We start from the raw sequence: 19322 nt of genomic DNA, 5'->3' as shown, positions 1-19322 counted from the left end.
ACAGAATCCCTCAGTTAGCGTCGTTAGCAAATAACAGTCTTCTGCCGTTACATTGCTTAGTTGTTACTGGATGACTGGCTAGTTAAATGAGCGAATACTTACGTTGTACTGTTCACGGATCCACGGCACGGTTGTCCTGATCTCGTGTCGCAGTTGCCAACTGTCTTGTCTTGATTGAGTTCATGGATTACATCTGGCGTTAAGTGGACATTAGCCTGTCTTTTGCCGTAGCTAAATTAGCTTAAGCTAGCGTGACTAACGTGTGTTACGTTCGCAGGAGAGCGCTCTGACTTGGAGGAAGGAAGGAAGGAAACTGATAAGTAGGATCACTGCGCACCGTTGCTTGTGCAAAGCTAGCGCAGTTTTTGGACTACCGAGTTCACACCGTGACGCATTTAGAAAAGGTGACTATTTATGCACCCTGTGTGACATTTAACACTATTTTGTTAATAAGATATGCTGTTAGTTGGCGTAGCTAGCTGTCAACAACAGTCCTCCCGGCTAGGTGTACAGCGGACAAGAGCTAGCACGCTAGCCTCAAACTTTTAAAGAAGTTGTGTAAGCCAGATTTAGCCATCTGACTGATTTAGGTAACTAGCAAACGGGTCTTTTAAACGTCTCATCGGGGCACTCTTTTCGCTCTGATCCGCTCCAGCGACAGGACAAACTTATGGCAACGGATGTGATTGAGAGTGAAGCTGTGCCTAAGGGTGTAAGTGATATGAATTTGAACAATAGCAGCTCAGATTTTGTCACACCCAGGAGGACTCACGAGGAGCTGGGAAACAGACAAACTTCTAGTCCTTCATCTTCTGGAGTGTCGGGAGAGGGTGACGAGGAGGAATTAGATGAGTTACAAAATAGCACAGCGTCCACTGTTGAAAATAGCGAAGAGGCACTTCAAGAGAGTCTAACCAAAACAAGAGGTACGCCACAGGAAAGGACAACTCCAGACAATGAGCAGAAACAGCCGGGAGCAAGAAGCTCTACCCCAGTGAGCCTGCCCCAGCCACGCTCACCATCTGGACCCATTGGAAGGTCTGTATGTGTGCATTTTTAAAGTTTGGCCTACGCGTTGGCGACTAAAAACATTAACTAGTGTCTGGTTTCACCTCTTCATCACAAGAATGCTGTTCTCCCAGACTCAAGTACCTGGCCCAGATGACTGCCTATGTTCAAGTGTCTGTGAATGTTTTCCAGTGCACTGCATTTGAACGTTTCTTGACAGTCCAGCGAGCCTCCAGCATTATTAGCAGTACCAGTGCTGGATGCTATTATTTGCTGCGCAAGATCAAAAGAGCAGATATATCTTTTCCAGAACTTTTGGCATTTCTCTATTTGTAGAAAGGCATGCAAAGTAGCAAGTTAGACTGGTATGACATTTATTTCCTGAACATAACAGAGGGGGTGGACACGATAAAAGGGATGTCTCATGTTGGACATGGGACATATAATGTTATCCAGCACAACAGCACTACAAGCTAGGACAACAAAAATGACCACAAAGTTAAATCAATACTTCTCTGGCACAATCGAAAAATGGAAACTAAGCTTCAGAAATGAAGCATGTTGTAAGGCTAGTTAATGGACTGCATGATATTGTGTAGGTGTGACTTTCATTGCCTCAAGCCTCTGAAGGTTATGATTAGCAACATCTGTGGACAGTTGAGCAACATCACACACAGAGCATCACTTGGTTGATTTTTGACGTATTTAGAAGATGACTCTGTGATCTTTAGCAAAAATGGGTGGAACCTGTAACGTGCTCAAGCAAGAATGTGCACATTACTCCAGGTGCAAGGTTAGAATAGAAACAAAATGAAAATGGAAAGGGTAACACCTGGACAGCAGTACAAGCTGACAGATTTAGTTCCTGTAAGGAGATGATATTAACCAAAACCTCTCTGCATGGTCAACACCAGTGTTCTCAAGCCATTCACTAGTGATCTGGTCCTTAAGTCAGATCATCATTAAGTGCACTATTGTTGTAGTATGTCTTTTTTTCCAATTTTTCCATTTGAGTCCCTAATGAGGCTGATTCCAACTACATGCAGCCAAGTCCCCCCCCAATTGCACTTAAACTGCAGGGCTTTCTTTTCATGAAACTGCATTCCTGTGGCACCCATACCTCTCTCAGTTGGATTTGAAATGTAATGTGGGGATTAGCACTATACATAAGCAGACAGCTAAACACATTCGCCATGAAATGTTGAGCACCAAATGCCCCGAATGTTTTTGTGTCTGGGAGCACAAATACAGCCATGTATGCGATTAAAGCATCAAAGGGAGCTCTGTACAGTAAAGATACAGATACCATGATCAGCATTAGTAAGCGGCGTTATGGTTTATAAACTAAGCCTATAACACAAGCTTGTCAGCTTTTTAAGAAGCCAGTGATCTGATTATGTGGCCAGCTGCAAAACTAAACTCTTGAGGAGACACTCGAAGAACATGCAGGATTATGAATCATGTAGTGATTAGCACTGCAACTCAGAGCACCTGTCCAGTAGCTTGCACAGCCAAGGTGTCATGGTTGTTTTTAATTCCTAGATTTAAAAGTAGTGGTTTGTTGAGAAAAGGCAATAAGCCCATGTCATCTTTGAGGACTACTGGGATAGTTAGGAACCACATACTCTTCGGTATAGACGTTAACAAGAGTTTTCCCTGGCTTAATGTAATATTAAGTAACAGGTGGGATTGACCACAACAAAATGAAAAGCTGGTACTGCCCCTTATAATACAGTACATTTTATTGGAAATTCAGCCAAAGACCTTTTCTGCCAAACTTTGGTTAGGTGTTCAGAATTCCACTTCAGATAGAATTATACCTGAGACAATATGTGCAGCTGTGAAGTTATAAATGTTGCAAAAAGTGCTTAAATGCAAATATGATAAGGAACATGGTCATCAGTCATGTCATGCACACTCTGACTAAAATCTTCCGTAATGTAAATTGATACTAATTGATTTTGGGTGTAAAAAACTTGTCACTGAACTTAGCCAATTTATATGAACAATGACACATTCCTCTTCCTGGCAACCATTAAAACAGATAAAACAACTAATGTAAATAAATAAAGAATGAGATTAAAGTATTGAATCTATTTACAATGATTATTTCTCAGGGTCGCATCCCCTAAAATATAAAAAACCACAAAAAATTGAAACATTTATTTCAAATGTTGATCTTCAAACTTGTAAAGCTTGATTTAGAGGCTGCTGTTCACCCACCAGAGGAAAAGTAGTATGAGCCTTAGACATCAGCAGATCATATAATGATGTAATTTTAGACAGTTTTAAGTATGAAATGTCATTCTTTTGAATGAACCCCTTGGATCTTTCTCCAGCAATGTGTAGCATTTTGGTAACATAATCTATCATATTAATAACATTTAGACCTCTAGTGCTGCTTTAGTCAAATGTGTCCATTATCTTTATCAATACTCCATTGATAGAGGTTTTTCTAGCTGAGGTATTAACCCAAGAACAAAAATTGCCTTTGACTCTTGGTAGATCAATGGAACGTCAACATTACCCCCATAATCCTTTGAGGATTGTACAAGTCACAAGCCAGTGTTGACAGATAACCAATTATGTGTTTGAATTTTGTTTGTCACAGATAATCTTTGCTCGCAATGCTCTTGATCTGAATACATCCGTAGTACAAGAGAGCCATTTAGCAATTAGAGATCATTCAACATAAAAGGTAGCGTAACCTTTTAATGTTTTTTTTTTTCCTCCAGCCTTGAGCGCCAGGAGTCAGTCGCCACAACAGAAGCCCGTCTGAGAATGGAAGGAGTTGAACTTAAGGAAGAGTGGCAGGATGAGGACTTTCCACGGTATTGTCAATCACTCATAATGTTGTAAATCATGTGTGGATCATGGTTAACAGCTTTACATCACATGTTTGTGTTTTGAAAGTCACATGAACCATAGACCTACTGACGACATGACCAACTCCTGTTTGATTATTAGGCCCCTGCCAGAGGAGGAGGAGCTTGAAGATGAGCTTTTTGCCGGGACCTCTGAAGAGGGAGACCCTGGTAATAAAAACAGAATAGTATATGGTGCATTGCTGCAGTGACAAAGGACAATATTCAAGGACATGTTCAGATTTTTCAAGCCTGTCTCAAAACTCACATGCCGGACTTTTTATGTCGGGAGAGACCTTGGCTGCTGTAATCATTCATGTTCATTCCTGTTCAGTTTGTGCAAAAAATGCATTCAAAAGTTCAGCTGAAACTAATGATCCAACTTAGCCAGATCAAAAGAGAGATCTTCCAGTGTGGCCTTTTTGTACAAAATCTGTTTTTCTTTGCTTAGCTGCAGGAGAGGGAGAGTAACTCAAAGAGGGAAGTATGTAATAAAAGACTGTAGCACTGGAAGATACCACTTGATTTGTGTTACTCAGACTATTGAAGCCTCACAAGCACTCTGGATTTTGTTCCTAATCACTTAAATTAGAAATGTGTTGGGAAAAGATTTCTTCATTGCATGCAAGTATTATAATAAACTTGAAAAAATCAGAACCTTGTAATGGTTGTTACAAACGGTATAAGCACTAAATGTCTTGGTATCTACTCTAGGTTATGTAATGGACCATGGCAAGAAGGCAAAGAAAAAGCTTGCAGCTCCAGAAATCAGTCTGACGCTCGACCGTAGTGAAGGTTCTCTTCTCTCTGATGAGCTGGATGAAAGTACAGAGCTTGACCTCGATGACATCGACACCCCCTCAGACAACAGCAATGAGTTTGAATGGGAAGGTAAGGACTTTATATCATGTGACAAAGATGACAGTTTTAGTACCTCTAGAGTATGTTTATACCTTGCCTGTTCTAGTTTGTTTTGTTAATACTAAAGGTTCAAACAGTAAAGTTTAGATTGACTTGATGAGGTTGGAGGTGCAAGGACACTTTTTCACCTAGCTGAAGGTGGTATAATTTATTTATGAAAACATTTATCCTTTTTGGGTTTATTCATTTGCTTGTATCAAACCAGTCTCTTATGTCCTGGTTCATGGAGCCATTGGCTTTTTCCTTCCTTGATTTTACAGGTTTCAGTAGGCAGCTGTCTGCCTGAAGTGTAGTTAAAATATGCTTTGTTGTTTTTGTGTTTCCACACTGCTGCCTTCCTCTTTTTCACTTGGAAGAATTGTTTCCATTCTCTGCCTGCAAACAGGCTGCAGGCCAGCAACAGGTTTCTCTCTTCCTTGTGGTAAGGTCTCCTGGACAGCCCCTGTGTTTTTTGTTTTTTTGTTTTTCCCCTGCCGGCCATGAGTCAATCAACCCCTATTGTCCAGATTATTTTCTGTCTTCTTCAGGTGTTCAAACAAATCATGGGGTGTTTCAAGTTTCATACTCTTTCATTTTCAGTCAGTGTTTTGTGCATGTCATTTGTCCTTTCCCTGAAAATTTCCTGCATTATGAGAACTCAATCAATCAATAGCAACCTGTCAGTGAATGAGCAGTTTTAATGAGCCAACATTTGCTAACATGAACTGTTTGATTATTAGTCATTCAGTGTGTCACCTTTTACAAGATATCACACATTACAAGAAATTGCACAACAGATTAACATACACATCATAGCCTGTAATTTGAGACGCATTACGTTTGTCATTTCGTTAGAGGAATCTTACATTATATGATTTTAAATGATCTGGTAAACAATTTCACAAGATAAACATCTTTCATGTCATTTTCAGTCATTCCAGCCCAGAAAGATCCTCAGAAAAGTGTGTTGTGTGATTTGGTTGCACTGTTCCTTTATTTTCAGTTCTGCTTGTTGCATGCTTTACATACACAATCATCTGTACTCTTTGCTCCATTTCCTCATGATGTGCAGAATTACACACTGTGCACATCATGCATCTGACAAAAGATGCACAGAATTCAGCAGTGGGGATACCTCAGGTATCTCAGCAGTGGTGCATCGTTGTGAATGGAAATGTTTGGCTGATACATTTATTATACCATAACAGGCTTATGCAAGTACAGTATAACTGCTGGGTTTCTCCCATGATATTTTAGATTTGCTGACCTAGAGAGAAGACATTGAAGTCAAGATGTGATTTTTGTTGTTGATTTGGAAAGAAAGCATGCCATCCAGGTACAAGGAATAAATGCAAAAAACATCCATTGTTACTATCCATTGATTAAAATGCATGTGACTGAAAGAGTAAATGATGAATTATTGACTAAAATTATTCGATAATAATCAAATTCGATAAAACCGGGCACAACCCTCAGATTCAGCAGCTGCAATATCCAAACTGTGGGTTTAAAATACCTCTTCTCCTTTAGACGACCTTCCTAAGCCGAAAACCACAGAACTACTACAGAAAGGCGTGGAGTCGGTCCAGGAGTACTCAGCCTTGGAGGAGAGGGAGGAGGGTCGACGCTGGAGGGTGTTTCGCATCGGAGACCAGGAACATAGGGTGGACATGAAGGCCATTGAACCTTACAAGCGGGTTATCAGCCACGGAGGTCAGTGGCATTACACTGTGATACTGGCACAGTCACATAAACACAGTAATTTAAAGTAGCATATATGTAATATATTAAACTGTACCACTTTTGTGCTTTGTATGAATTTTTAAGTGTGTTTATTCAAAATATAAAGTAAAGAAATGTTGTGAATAACAGTTTTGATCATGAAAATAGTGCTTTGATACTGGGACATCAGTTTTTGATGTTTGATTTTTCACTGCAGGTTACTATGGAGACGGTTTGAATGCCATAATTGTGTTTGCTGTGTGCTTTATGCCCGAGAGCAATCAACCAAATTACAGATACATCATGGACAATTTATTCAAGTGAGTGTTTCTTTGATTTCCTTCGGCCTTGTGAGCGAACATGTCAGAGTCATTGATAATGTGATTAAAAAAATTTTTTTTTTCCTGTCCCGTCGCAGGTATGTCATCGGCACACTGGAGCTTTTGGTCGCTGAGAACTATATGATTGTGTATTTGAATGGGGCGACCTCTCGGAAAAAGATGCCAACTGTCGGCTGGCTCAGAAAGTGTTATCAGCAGATTGATAGGAGGTGGGTCAACACTCAAGACAAGTAGACCCAGCATCATTATATGTTGTGGTGTGATTTATTTTTTTAACAGCTTATCTCACTCTTTTTGTAAAGGTTAAGGAAGAACTTGAAGTCTTTGATAATTGTCCATCCTTCTTGGTTTATTCGCACCCTGCTGGCACTCACAAAACCTTTCATAAGGTAATTGTAATGTTTCAGGGCATTAAAAAGTTAAGATAAAGATCTTCTGGGGTAACCAAAAGTTTCTGACATGTTGTGCTTCTCCTTACAGCTCCAAATTTAGTCAGAAAATCAAGTATGTGTACAGCTTGGCAGACCTCGCAGAGTTGGTTCCAATGGAGTATGTGTCCATACCAGATTGTATCAAACAGTAAGTGTTTCACTCATCCACATCAGCACTTTTCAAACTCTTTTTAGACGATATTTAATACATATGACAATTGAAATTGTAGAGACGATATCAGATAAACAACTTACTGTTTTGAAAAATCAGGGCGGTTCCTGGCTGATGGGTCTCAGTCCCTGGTAGAATCATAACAAGAGTTGTTCTGTTTCCATATGTGAACCCAGCATTTGTAGCATTTTGCAACTACAAACCATTGTGCAGTGGAAATATACCAGTCTGCTCACATGATTTAGTAAATAAAGGAACCTGTGACCACATCAGTATAAGCTGCCTTCCGTCCCTGCCTCCAGAGTGTTTTACCTCGCCTTCTACAGATTTCATCCAGCCGTCACCACAAAACATAGTTAAAGGATTCCTCAGTATTCCTTTGATCTGCCTTTAATTGGGTCTAAATGCATGTAGGCGTGGCTGCCTGTGTGGCATAAACTGCTATAAACGTTTTGTGCGCATATCAGCTCTGACTTATCTGCAAAATTTGATTGCGTTTTGCCTGTAGGTGGTGCTACAGCCACACTCTGCTCTTCCTGTGTGGCCGGTGTAGATGAGATGTTAGTGGTTATGAGAGCATTTAAAATGTAAATGTGTGCAGTATATGTATTATTATAGAGAAGAGATCCAAGTGAAGACTACTACTAATACCTCATTTTCTTTTACAAAATAATACATTAAGAGTATAGTGTAGTCTTGGTGGGAAGAGGTATACAGTCTCCAGGTTCTTTCTCAAGTGTCACCATTACTGCATCTAGATGAATTTTTCCTTATAATCTGCTATTGAAGAATACAGTCTTTTCAACTGTTAACCTTATGCATAACTATTGAGCTCATACTGAAAAATGACTGATGCTGTGTTCGTCTTTGTTGTGGCTTAACCTGAGGCAGATCTCGTTTTCTCGTGGCATTTAAAAAGACCTCAGCGCAAATACTTGTCTTATTAAATGTTTTGTTTTTTTTTCTTCTGGATGTTTGGTTGCTGTTGGCTGTGTATTTTCTCCTTTCCTTAACTCAGTTTCCCTGCTCCTCCTCCTCCTCCTCTTCTTAAGGTTTGACGACGAAAAAAATAGGAAAAGCCGTAAAAGGTATATGCACTTTCACCCAGGATCAGTCTCAGCATTTTTTTAAAATGCATTTCACAAAACTAACAACAAAATTATCCTGTTGGCTTTTAGAAATGCAATAATACACCTCACTCCATCCTGTGTTTTTAGCACTGGATGATATCTTCTGGCCAGAATCCACTTTCCTCTTCAATGTCCCACATTTTCCTCTGAGTAAATTTAGGACATTCCTAATAAGCAGACTGAGTAGCTGTTTGATTGGTTTCCAAAAATAGGTGGCTTGGTGATTGTCTAACCAAATAAATCCCATTTCTGAGCCAGTTCTGTGAAGTTCACCTCAAAGCCAACTCAGTTTTTTTATGTAGTTATCACCTAAAACCAATAGCAGCTATCTGTATGTGGTTTAAAACCATGTACGTCCATAATGCTAAGGTTTTTAATTGCACGATACTGTTTCCTCGCTGTTATGCTGGCTCATACAGATTTTTTTAAAATTCATATCAGGATGTCCAGTTATTGCATTGCTGCTCTTCAAAGTGAATGTTGGGCCATCAAGTAGCACTTAACTCGCATGTGTCTTGTAAAAACCAGGTTTAGAATTTGATGTTGGGTAAGTCTGTTCATGTTTGTACAACTGAATGGGGGCGGAACTACGAGGAAGTAGCTGGTCTTAGTCACTGTGGTGTGTGTGGTTGCACTGTAACCATGTCCTCACATGGTTCCCCTCAGTAACTGGCCCTCACTGAACACACGGCTTGTTCACGCTCACAGCTCTTTGCATGACTCACTGCATACCCACTCCCTGCTGGATGTTTGGTGATTGCCACAAACCTTTGTCAGCCTCGCTCACGCACACAGAAATATTCTGCTCATTACTGATAAGTAGTGAATGTCAAGTTGCTAAGGTTGTTAATTTGTGGAACGTTAGAACATTAGAAAAGTATAATATCTATGCCATTTTAGAGAGCCTGTGGGATTGTAGGAGAGTTTTGTCATTGTGTGTTTTCTCAGGGTGTAAAACAGTGTCACAGTTATTTGTGCCTCTGTTTTTAGGTGCATGAGTTTCTAAGATGATTGACAAAACTTGCAAGACAAATGCACTAAAATGTCACACATTGCCATGGAGTTAAAACAGTGTCTTTGTGAGAATTAACAAAAACTGAAAATCTTAAGAGCTTAAATCGATTACAAACTAAAGATTGCATTTGATCATTCACAGGTTTGCTTGTTGTGCTATATATTATACCACAATAGTATGAAATCTGCCACTTTTTAAAGAGTGAGTCTGTACACTAACATGGAGTTTGGGCTTCTGCAGTATACACTAAAGTATACATTAGTGCATTTGTCTTACAAGGTTTCAAGGGAAGTGAGAACCTCACAGTAATACAACTGATACTGATGGTTTGTATTGCGTGTTTTCAGTTAGAGGAGCAGGGATAATGTATTAGTGAAGTTGTTAAGGGTGGAAAATATAAACAGACTTATCTTTATTTAATTGATATCAAGAAACCAGCTCTGGTAAGTCAAAAAAAGAAGATTTATTTATAGAAATATTCTCTCATGAAGGATTCCCTTTGTACCAGTGTAAACACAGTGATCACATTTTAGGATGTGATCATATGAAAAGTGTCTTTGTGGTCAGTGTAGTATCCTGTTGGTACTTGTGATGCCGTCCCAGTGACGCAGACACCTGACGACTATCGAATGTGTCTGCAGGATCGACCAGGACATGCACGGCAAAGTGGAGGTCGCAGCTGCTGCTGTTCCAGAGTGACCACCCCACCCCCAGCTCACAATCAAAGACGTGGAGGAGGACGATGAAGAATGTTTAAAGAACCGCAGCCACTCTTTATGTTCTGCACGACGTGACTGGAGACTTAGCTCTGTGTATCAGGAAAGTGCCTTTTTGAAACTATGCTGCCTGTTACATTGTGGAACTTCTTTTTTGCTGTATTTTCTGTGTCAAGCAGCTTGATCTTCAGCATTTTTTCCCACATGCTGTCGGAAACATTTTTAATCCTTTTTATTTACTGCTGGTATATCATGTCAGACTTAGTTTATTGGTGTTCCCTAGTTACTGTTGTATCTACACGTTATTTAAGGCACTCTTGTTACAAAGGGTTGATGCATGCTCTGCTTTATTACATTTAAATATATATTTATATTCAAAAGGTGACAAAGGAGAGAAATTAATATATTTTTATGGTTGCTCTGATTTTAAACTGCATTTTAGGTCTCTGACCCACTGAGTGGCATTTCATAGAACAAGTTCTGATGGCACCTTTTTCACTGTTCACTGCTGACGTTCTCTGTTAAAATCCTGCCTGGGGAAAATAAAGTTTCTTTTTTTTGCCCCTCACTTGAACGTGCCCCCTGACTTGTGGAGGAAGAACATTTGTTGAGAGCTACAGTCTGAAGCTAAAATGTAAGTCTTAATGTAACATTATTTCCTCCAAGTCAAGTCATGGGCTAAAATAATCCTGTTTATTCTCAGCCAGCAAATTTGGTTCTCTGAGCACACTTTGAGAGTTGATTTGTTAATCCTGGATGAAGTTATCTTGAATTACACGAAACTCTTTATTTTGACATAAGAGCAAAGTTAGTGTAGAGTTAAGACCATGATCAGCATTTATATGATTGGTTGATTGCAGCTACATCAAGTAGGTGTGTTGGGTGGCGGTTGCCAGTGGACATGAAAGAGAGTTTTAAGTGATAAAAATAAGCTCGCCATTAAAATTAAACCTTGCTGAAATTTCTTAAAAAGCAGTTTTAATGGACAGGGACAGTTTTCAAGAAAGTGCAGCCTGTAGCTAATTGTTTTTTAGCATCCAAAATGGCAAATTCTTATTATAAGTCAAATTAAATTCCCCATATTCTGGCTCCTTTTGGCTTTTAACAGTAAGAATCCAGCTGAGATTAATTATTTTTGATCATTACTGTATCAAGCTATATTTTGTTGTATATTTTTATCATGCATACCTATGTGTACCTATCATGTAAGTAGGTGTTATGAAAATTTAATTGTGGTAATTGCACCAACAGATCATAAAGATTTCTCAATTCTCTGCATGTTCTCATCTAAAATCACATTTATGTCATCACTCTTTTATTATAAATCTATATGCAAAAGCAAGACATCCACCAGATGGCACCACAAGTGCAGATTTCATTGAAACCCTACTTTATAAATAAAGGCACAGCATATTACAGAAAATTACATAACAAGATCCACATGAGTACCCTGACAATAATATTAAAAAAATATAGAACATTATTAAAAAAAAAAAAACATAACAAAACAGTACACATTCTGATAACATTAACAGGCAAAGAATATTTACAAGAGATGATTTTTTTTTAAATAACAGGAACAGGATATTTTAAGACATTTCAGTTGAAGGTCCTTAATATTTTGATAATAACTTAATATGATTTCAGTAATATTTACCAGAGTCTAGCCTATTATATTTAACATTACAAATGATGACAAGCATCACTAAATGGTAGGAAACTGCTCTGTTGACAGTGGGTTATGGCCTAAAGCTTTGAAACGCAGCACACTCTCCATACATCTAATGGCAAGGTCGTCAGTCTCAGGATCAAACTTATTTGCAAAGAGGTGTTGCTGGCTCAGGAGCCAGTGGAGGTCACCGGCTCCATACACACAGACAGCCCGCCTGTAAGAACCAGTGCAAGGTGAATAGGGGGCTCCATTTTTCACATCACCTGCTAAATAGCTCCACTTAACCACCCGAGCGAAGGCCTGCATGTCTGATACATCATACTTGACGTTGGCGGGCACTGACCCAGGAACAGAGGGCATCCTCTGCAGAGTGGCCCACAAGTGCTCGTCGGGGCTGTATGTGTCCTTCTCCCACTCCAGGAGTTTCTGAACCTCTCTGTCCGTCATCACGTGTTTCACAAATGCTCTCGTGACCACAAAGTAGGCATTCCCCGAGAACATGGGGCTGCTGATTGGTGGGGGGCTTTTCCTCACATTTGTCCGGATGACACTGTCGGTGACGTTGTGGTGATACTGCCAGCGGCCTTTCTTGTAGCTGTTGGTGGCCTCGGTCTCCATGCTGTTTCTCCCGTTTAGGGCCTTCAGTGTCTTAACCATCTCCCCATTGGTTTTGATGGGGAAGTCTGTCCCACAGGTGTTGAGCAGGTACCTCCACCGGACATGCGAGTTGAGCAGATCTTTCATGCAGTTCAGATCTGCCTGTACTCGGGACCACGAGGCGTACACCACCCTTTCCAATTTAGTGGCTATAAACACATTGGGAAAACATGACACAATAGCCTCCACGGCCTTCTGAAAGTCTTTTGTGGACTTTTGGTCCACGTGCACGCAGTAGATGTTCTGAGGAGCGTAAACAGCTCGTAGAAGTCGCTCAAACATCTCAATCTTCTCATGGATCACCATGGAGTAGGCTATGGGAAAGTCTCTCTCCTCTTCACTGAGAGGCACTGTAATAAAGCCTCGCTTTTCAATGTAAGCCGGACAGTCCTTTGTCAAATTAAAGTAGACATCCTCCGATAAAATGTTTTGCCTCTTCCTGGAGGCCAAAAGCACTTCTAATTCATGTTTCTTACCCTCTATATCTCCACTGATGATAGCTGAGCAGCCGGGCAGGTCCACAGAGAACTGCTGTGGTATTCCGAGATAAGACAGTGACTGCCTGCTGGAGTCAGCCTCCCAAAGAACAAAGGAAAGAACCATACCCATGAGGACGAGGCAGAGAGTCCTCAACAACATCTGACTCCTCTTAAATGCAGCGAAACCCATTTCGTTGCCAGAGGTCTGTTAGAGGTTCCTAGCAACACAGGTGACCTTGTCTTTGTTCAAGTTACAGATTGACCAAATGGGGAGAGGCCGTGGTGCTTCATGTGAAGAAGGATCACAAACTGAATCAGCCCTTTAAGTAGGTGTGTCAGATGAAGGTGTGGGAGGACTTTCTTGAGCATACCTTCCAGTAATTCCTCAACAGGATCTGGCTCATTGCATGTCAATGTATTAAGGACATGTTTGCATCTCAAACAACAGGTTGACTTGCCTTGTCTTCAACAGGGTTCAAATTTTGAATTGAATTGTTTGAATTAAGTATTTTTCTCTCTTTCCTCATGTATGGTGTAGGTGATACTGATATAATAATGTAGCCAGCTTTCAACGTGCACTGAGGACATTTGATAGAAAACATTTTATTTTGTTTATATTTCTATTTACAATACATCCTGCAGATTTCAGTTATTATACATGATCATTTCACTGTTTCACATATACCTCTTTAATATCAAGAAAAACAAAGAAAAGAAAAAGTCATGTACATACATATACACAAATGTATGTATTTATTTCTTTTTTCAGTCACAAATGCCTCATCTAAGAATGTGCATTACATGGATACAGGCACTTTGTAGAATAAAATAAACACCTAGAACTCATAAGGAAGCATACCACTATATTTTCTTCTTAACATTAACTAAACTAGTTTGAATTCACCTCTCAGTCTTGATATTGTGAGTATCCACGATACATTCTTCAGTTAGTAAGCCCTGGTTTGGATGTGTCTAAGACTGATTGAGACGAGTGCTCTCGTCCACGTCCTGGTCTGCATCAGTGTCCTGCTCATGGATGAAGCTGTAGCGTCGATACACCGATCCACCTCTGCTGGTGTACACCACGTCCACCTCGTCTCCGCTGTCCGGCTCAGGCACACCATGGGGCATGTTGATACTGGCACTGCCACTCAGTTTTTCATAGCTTTGGCTCCAGCAAAGCCTTTTCCTGGCATGAGCTTTGACTAGGGCAAATACTGCCAGAGCCAACCCCAGAGCCAGCAACAGGGAAATAGGCAAGGCGGCTGAAGTGTGATTCAGAGCTCTGGAGGACACATTCAGGTCCGTTGCCTGGTCCTGGTCATCTCCTGACTTAGGTTGGGGGACCTCAACACACAGAGCTAGAACAACGACAACAGCAAAAAAAAAGACTTTAGAGGATTGTTGCATCCAAAGAATCTTAATCCTAATCCTATGGCAGATCTCTACCTGAGCGGCTGTCACAAACACAGCAGTCAGTGTTGTTCCCTCCAGCCCGACAGCAGCGGGCACAGCGGTTCTCCATGGCGTGAAGAGCAGAATCACGGTGACAAGTCAGACACTGGTCAGATCTTGGACCGGAACAGTGCCTACATGAGCTGTCACATGGCTCACAGGTTTCCTACAATGGTACAGTTTCACAAATGATTGTACTGTGCAAATAAAAGAAAAACATTCCAGCTGTAGACATCAGTCAAGTCAATAGTGTGGAGTGTTGAGAACAGAGAGAGACAACCTATCTTTACAGATGGGCCTTTTACTGACATTTATGATGAGTTTCAGTAAATATCTTTGATGTTCCATGAGTTAAAATTATTTTTAAGTGATAAATTTATCAGAACTGTGTATTGCAGTTTGATTAGACTTGACGGACAATGGTGTGGCAACACAAGCATGCAACACATCATTCATTACATATTTGCAACATCCCTATCGCTACACCAAGTGTGTGACATCCCATTTTTCCAGACAAACCCTATAAACTTGAAACCAATATGAATAGCCTATACAAAACCACAAATACAGAAAAATGTGAAATAACCAAAACTGTTGTAACTTTAGTAGACTGTCCTGCTTTCCACACTTTTGCCTTTAAATGTCAGAGTTATATCACTTTAAGCAATATGGTACATAACTCAGACCACACCTCATCTGAGAAGTACCTCCCTTCCTCACAATGTGGATAGCAGACTTTGTCCTTCAGAGTGCTGCCCCAGTCACACGTCAGACAGCTCTGAGGTGAGGCATCTGCAAACACACATTCAAACACATAATCTGACTTACGCAAAGTGAAAAACAAATGAGATGAGACAAAGATGTGTCAGCACATATATCAGCACATATATCTTGCTAATGTGTTGACACAGTGGCAAGATATGAATGGACATCAGACGGGTGTATTGACACAGAATCAAATAAAAATGATAGTGTTGACACATTGACGAGATATAGACTATAGGTGCACATCAGGCAGGTGTTCAGCAACTTGCTGATATCAGAATCAAACAAAAATGATTATTACAGAGTTGCAGTCAATAGTTACTTCATCCATACCTGTGCAGGTCTGACAGCTGGTGTGGCACTGTCTACAGACGTCATTGAGCAGATAGAAGCGGTGCGGGCAGCGCTCAACGCACAGCTTGGTGCCTTGCAGCTCCAGAAGAGGAGATGTACAGGCCCTGCAGGACTCAGGCCCCGGTCCCGTGCATAGCTCACAGGACTGGTGACATTTCTCACAGCGGGAGCCCTCTTTGTAATACCTGAAAAAATGTATGAAATTTTCAGTATTAACAAGTCAGATATGTACATAGACTTAAAGAAAAGTCTCAGTCTATGTCTTATCAAGGGACAACAAACACAACATCTTTTGAAAAATAATAATTATTCATTAGTGACAAAACTTTGTCACGTAACATCAGGAAATGAGAAGAATTTTTTTAGAGGACGCTGCTCTCCTGCTGAAAACATTATGGTGAAGCAAATAGGGTTCACATGTCCACATAATGCGCTCTGTGTTCTTTTGGATCAGCATTAAAGGGTGGGGATAAAGTCAACAGACGATTAACAGAGGTTGTGCTTCATCACAAAGTAAATATCTCTCTGATCCCGTAACAGAGCTTTCAGCATTATACCCCGTGGGACAATGAGTGACACAGAGTTGAAGGAGGTGCAGGTATCCTGGAGAACAGGTGAGGCAATCTCTAGGCGATGCCCCAGTGCACGAGGAGCACACATGGTCACAAGGCAAACAGAACCCCAGCTCCTTTCCGTCGGCTTCCTGCCTTGTGCTGTAGGTGCCGGCCGGACACTCGCTCACGCAGGTGCTGTCTGGAAAACAGCACACAGACACAAAGTTCCACTCCCAGTTTCTTAGTGCCTGCTCTTTTGTACTCATCTAGACACTTTTGTGTCACCTAACTAGTCCTGCACATACTGTGTATATCAAGTGTTCTTCTAAGCCTCCTTTACAAAAAAAGTAAAAAATTAACTCACAGGAGTTACAGTTTAGAGCCCTTAACTGTTCAGACTTTCATTCATTGAAACTAAAGCTGAATCTCTCCTTAAACATCCTTTAGTTCTTCAGCTTTGACTGGTACTTCAGCTGCTTTCAGAGCTTAAACTTCAATATCAACAGCTCTTAATTTTCCACATAGGTAAGCGTACATAAAATGTAGCTGTTGGTTTCTATCACCATCATCAGTCTATCCAGCAGAAGTTGTTAACTGTTAATCAGTTACATGCAGCTATTTAAGTGGCACTGAAATTGTGAAATATCCACAGGGAAGTCATCATTATGCAGCCAATTTTCAAGGTGAACTGAGGACATCAAGTGCAAACACTGGTAGGAGAAAATCTACAAGTCAGGCTCAAATTACTTTACTCATCAAGGTTAAAAATAAGACTGTTATCGAGAGCTGATAGTTTGGAGATATGCGCATTTGCTTTCATATGGCTGATTCATATGGCTGCATGATAAATGCACTTTTCAAAAATCATCATCTCTGCTGATTTTTGTATATTTTACTCCCTAAGCCACTTCTGTGTATGCAGTTGAATACTGGTAGAATATGCTCACTATGAAGGTATTTGGGGACGGCGCACGTCTGGCATTCATCATTGCCCGGCCCCTCACAAGAGTAACAGTGCCGGTGGCAACCCATACAGGTGAACTGGTCATCGTGTAAGTAGGTCCCAGGTGGGCAGTCCGTGTCACCTGTCACGCCACATAACAGTGTGTTGGGATCCAGCACCAGTCCCTTCTCGCACTGCGTGCACTGGTTTGCGTCTGGGCCGGAACAGCTCATACAAGTCTGGTGGCACTCTGCACATAATCAAACAAGTGAGACTGCGTCACTGAAACGTGATATCACTGCATTTACAACAGAGGGTGTGATCACCACTATGTTTTAGAGGTAAATAATTATTATTTTAAACAAATATCATTTTTATTATCACTAAGCTGGAGTAGCTCTAACAGATAAAACATAGCAGTGACGCTGTTGCAGTTCTGGATGCTGTGGACTTAGTCCTTTTTTCATAATGTACATACTGTCATACAGTTGTAAATATAGTCTTTATCAAAAATTTCCGGTAAGGCCAGCTTGTTTGGAAGAAATCCAGTTCTCTCTCCACAACTGATGGTATTAACCCAATAAAAGTCCAAGCACAAAATCTGTCAGGGATCTTTCATTTTTGCTTAAATATATGTACACATATATATGTTTTTGCTCTGATATACATTATGAGCTGTGAGACCTAATATAAACAGATGTCTGCCTTTCCACATCATGTCCAATCAATTGAATTTACCACAGGTGGACTCCAATCAAGATGCAGAAACATCTCAAAGACAATCAAGAGAAATGGGAAGCACCATTATAATAGCAAAGGGACTGAATTCTTATAATGTGATTTTCAGTTTTTCATCTCAAGTAAATTTGCAAAAATTTCTAAAATCTTTGTGATTTCATGGCATTGAGTGTAGATTGATGACTTTTGCATTGTATATTCAACAATGTGTTTAAATGTCTAACCAAGTCAAATTTATGAATCCAGACGCTCACCTTGACATTCCATGGCTTTAGTTTCATAGTAAGTACCAACGGGGCAGTCCTTGGAGCATGCACCCTTGTAGAGTTTGGGGCTAAACGTCGAGCAGGTCTCACAGTCGTCAGCCAAGGGCCCTGAACAGCTAGCACAGGTGGGGTGGCACTGACCACAGCGGCCCTCCTCCATATCTTCATAGTAGCCCATGGGACAACTAGCTTTACACACACCATTCAGCATCAAGTAGAGGAAACTACACTCTGAAATCATATGGATGGGAAGTAAAGTTGTTAAAATAGATTTCAGTTTTCAGTGTGTTACAATTCATTTTAAAATGTCATCAGTAATATTTCCCTTTAAATTTTGTCAAGCTGATGACTCACTGAAACAGGTCCTGTCATCTGAGCAAACGTCACAGTGGGGAGGACAGCGTCTGCAGGTACCATCATCTGCTGGGTATGTCCGCAGTGAACAGTTGAGTCTACACATGCCATTCCCTAAGTAGTACCCATCAGCACAGGACAAACACTGGGACTTGATACCATCACACGTCAGACAGGAGCTGTCACAGGCTTCACATGAACCCTCAGCTGTCTCAAAGAAACCTCTGAAAGTCAAGTCAGGAGACAGTTGATAAGACGTACAGAGGAAAATACAGTAAACAAGATCATTACAAAACCTTTTCTTCACTCTACTGCTCAGATTAGCAAGCTGCTTACTCTGGGCAATTCGACAAACACCGCCCCTGGTGGAGAAAAAGTTTATAGCTGCCTTTGGAACAGCTAATGCAGTTATCATTGGATCCTGCACAGGCCTCACAGTTTGGTAAACAGTCTTCACACAGCTGGGTGGCAAGAGTTTGCGTAGGAGCCAGACGGGCACTGCCCTACACAAGAACTGTCCTGGTCCAGGAAATATCCTGTGACACACACAATGCACAATTAGAACTGATGGGGATGCTTAAATTAGAATGTCATGACTGATGATGGTAAATATTGATACCTTTGAAACAAGAAGAACAATCCAGTGCTTGTGGGCCAAAGCAGGTCTTACAGGATGCATCGCATGAGTGACATTCACTATACTTCCCTGAAATTGAAACAATGAGACTAGTAATCTTATCTCCCACAATAGGATATCACATTTGATAGAGCACAACAGAGATCCTG

At 40.7% G+C, this 19322-nt stretch overlaps 3 protein-coding genes and 1 long non-coding RNA gene across 6 annotated transcripts in view; 1 reads left to right on the top strand and 3 right to left on the bottom strand.

Moving 5' to 3' along the window:
- Nucleotides 1-252, bottom strand: part of LOC108886044 (uncharacterized) — a 63188-nt gene extending 62936 nt beyond the window's left edge. For both annotated transcript variants that reach the window (XR_001961344.2, XR_001961343.2), the window contains exon 1: nucleotides 103-252. This is a non-coding gene — a long non-coding RNA (uncharacterized LOC108886044). The remainder of the gene's footprint in view (nucleotides 1-102) is intronic.
- bnip2 (BCL2 interacting protein 2) lies at nucleotides 1-11573 on the top strand. 2 transcript variants are annotated; one of them, XM_018680585.2, is made up of 11 exons: nucleotides 1-1038; nucleotides 3744-3839; nucleotides 3976-4043; nucleotides 4587-4763; nucleotides 6303-6485; nucleotides 6712-6814; nucleotides 6913-7044; nucleotides 7138-7224; nucleotides 7316-7414; nucleotides 8491-8526; nucleotides 10225-11573. In XM_018680585.2, the coding sequence occupies exons 1-11, from the start codon at nucleotides 671-673 to the stop codon at nucleotides 10280-10282; spliced, it is 1407 nt and encodes a 468-aa protein (XP_018536101.1). In that variant the 5' UTR covers nucleotides 1-670; the 3' UTR covers nucleotides 10283-11573. The 2 variants fall into 2 exon arrangements, with proteins under 2 accessions (XP_018536101.1, XP_018536109.1); XM_018680593.2 differs by lacking the exon at nucleotides 8491-8526.
- Nucleotides 11574-11587: 14 nt separating this feature from the next.
- Nucleotides 11588-13523, bottom strand: gcnt3 (glucosaminyl (N-acetyl) transferase 3, mucin type). The gene has a single exon (XM_018680608.2). The coding sequence runs from the start codon at nucleotides 13295-13297 to the stop codon at nucleotides 12005-12007; it is 1293 nt and encodes a 430-aa protein (XP_018536124.1). The 5' UTR covers nucleotides 13298-13523; the 3' UTR covers nucleotides 11588-12004.
- Nucleotides 13524-13673: 150 nt separating this feature from the next.
- On the bottom strand, nucleotides 13674-19009 carry LOC108885989 (proprotein convertase subtilisin/kexin type 5). The gene is made up of 9 exons (XM_018680572.2): nucleotides 18873-19009; nucleotides 18537-18760; nucleotides 18171-18413; nucleotides 17183-17428; nucleotides 16239-16434; nucleotides 15661-15866; nucleotides 15254-15354; nucleotides 14557-14728; nucleotides 13674-14468 (listed from the first exon to the last, which is right to left on the bottom strand). Exons 2-9 carry the CDS (start codon nucleotides 18640-18642, stop codon nucleotides 14080-14082), a joined length of 1659 nt encoding a protein of 552 aa, XP_018536088.1. The 5' UTR covers nucleotides 18643-18760; nucleotides 18873-19009; the 3' UTR covers nucleotides 13674-14079.
- Nucleotides 19010-19322: the final 313 nt, after the last annotated feature.

The sequence above is a fragment of the Lates calcarifer genome, linkage group LG10 (assembly GCF_001640805.2).
Source record: "Lates calcarifer isolate ASB-BC8 linkage group LG10, TLL_Latcal_v3, whole genome shotgun sequence".
In the NCBI taxonomy this organism is placed as follows: domain Eukaryota; kingdom Metazoa; phylum Chordata; class Actinopteri; family Centropomidae; genus Lates; species Lates calcarifer.
This window is presented reverse-complemented; position numbering and strand designations above follow the sequence as displayed.

Excerpts from the sequence above, each read along its gene's own strand:
- bnip2 (XM_018680585.2), top strand. The coding sequence starts at position 671 with ATGGCAACGGATGTGATTGAGAGTGAAGCTGTGCCTAAGGGTGTAAGT. Across the intron at positions 1,039-3,743 it reads CCATCTGGACCCATTGGAAG|CCTTGAGCGCCAGGAGTCAG; the intron begins GTCTGTATGTGT and ends TTTTTCCTCCAG. Across the intron at positions 6,486-6,711 it reads GCGGGTTATCAGCCACGGAG|GTTACTATGGAGACGGTTTG; the intron begins GTCAGTGGCATT and ends TTTTCACTGCAG.
- gcnt3 (XM_018680608.2), bottom strand. The coding sequence starts at position 13,297 with ATGGGTTTCGCTGCATTTAAGAGGAGTCAGATGTTGTTGAGGACTCTC.
- LOC108885989 (XM_018680572.2), bottom strand. The coding sequence starts at position 18,642 with ATGTGTAGACTCAACTGTTCACTGCGGACATACCCAGCAGATGATGGT. Across the intron at positions 17,429-18,170 it reads TAAAGCCATGGAATGTCAAG|AGTGCCACCAGACTTGTATG; the intron begins GTGAGCGTCTGG and ends GATTATGTGCAG. Across the intron at positions 15,355-15,660 it reads CAGCTGTCAGACCTGCACAG|ATGCCTCACCTCAGAGCTGT; the intron begins GTATGGATGAAG and ends GTGTGTTTGCAG.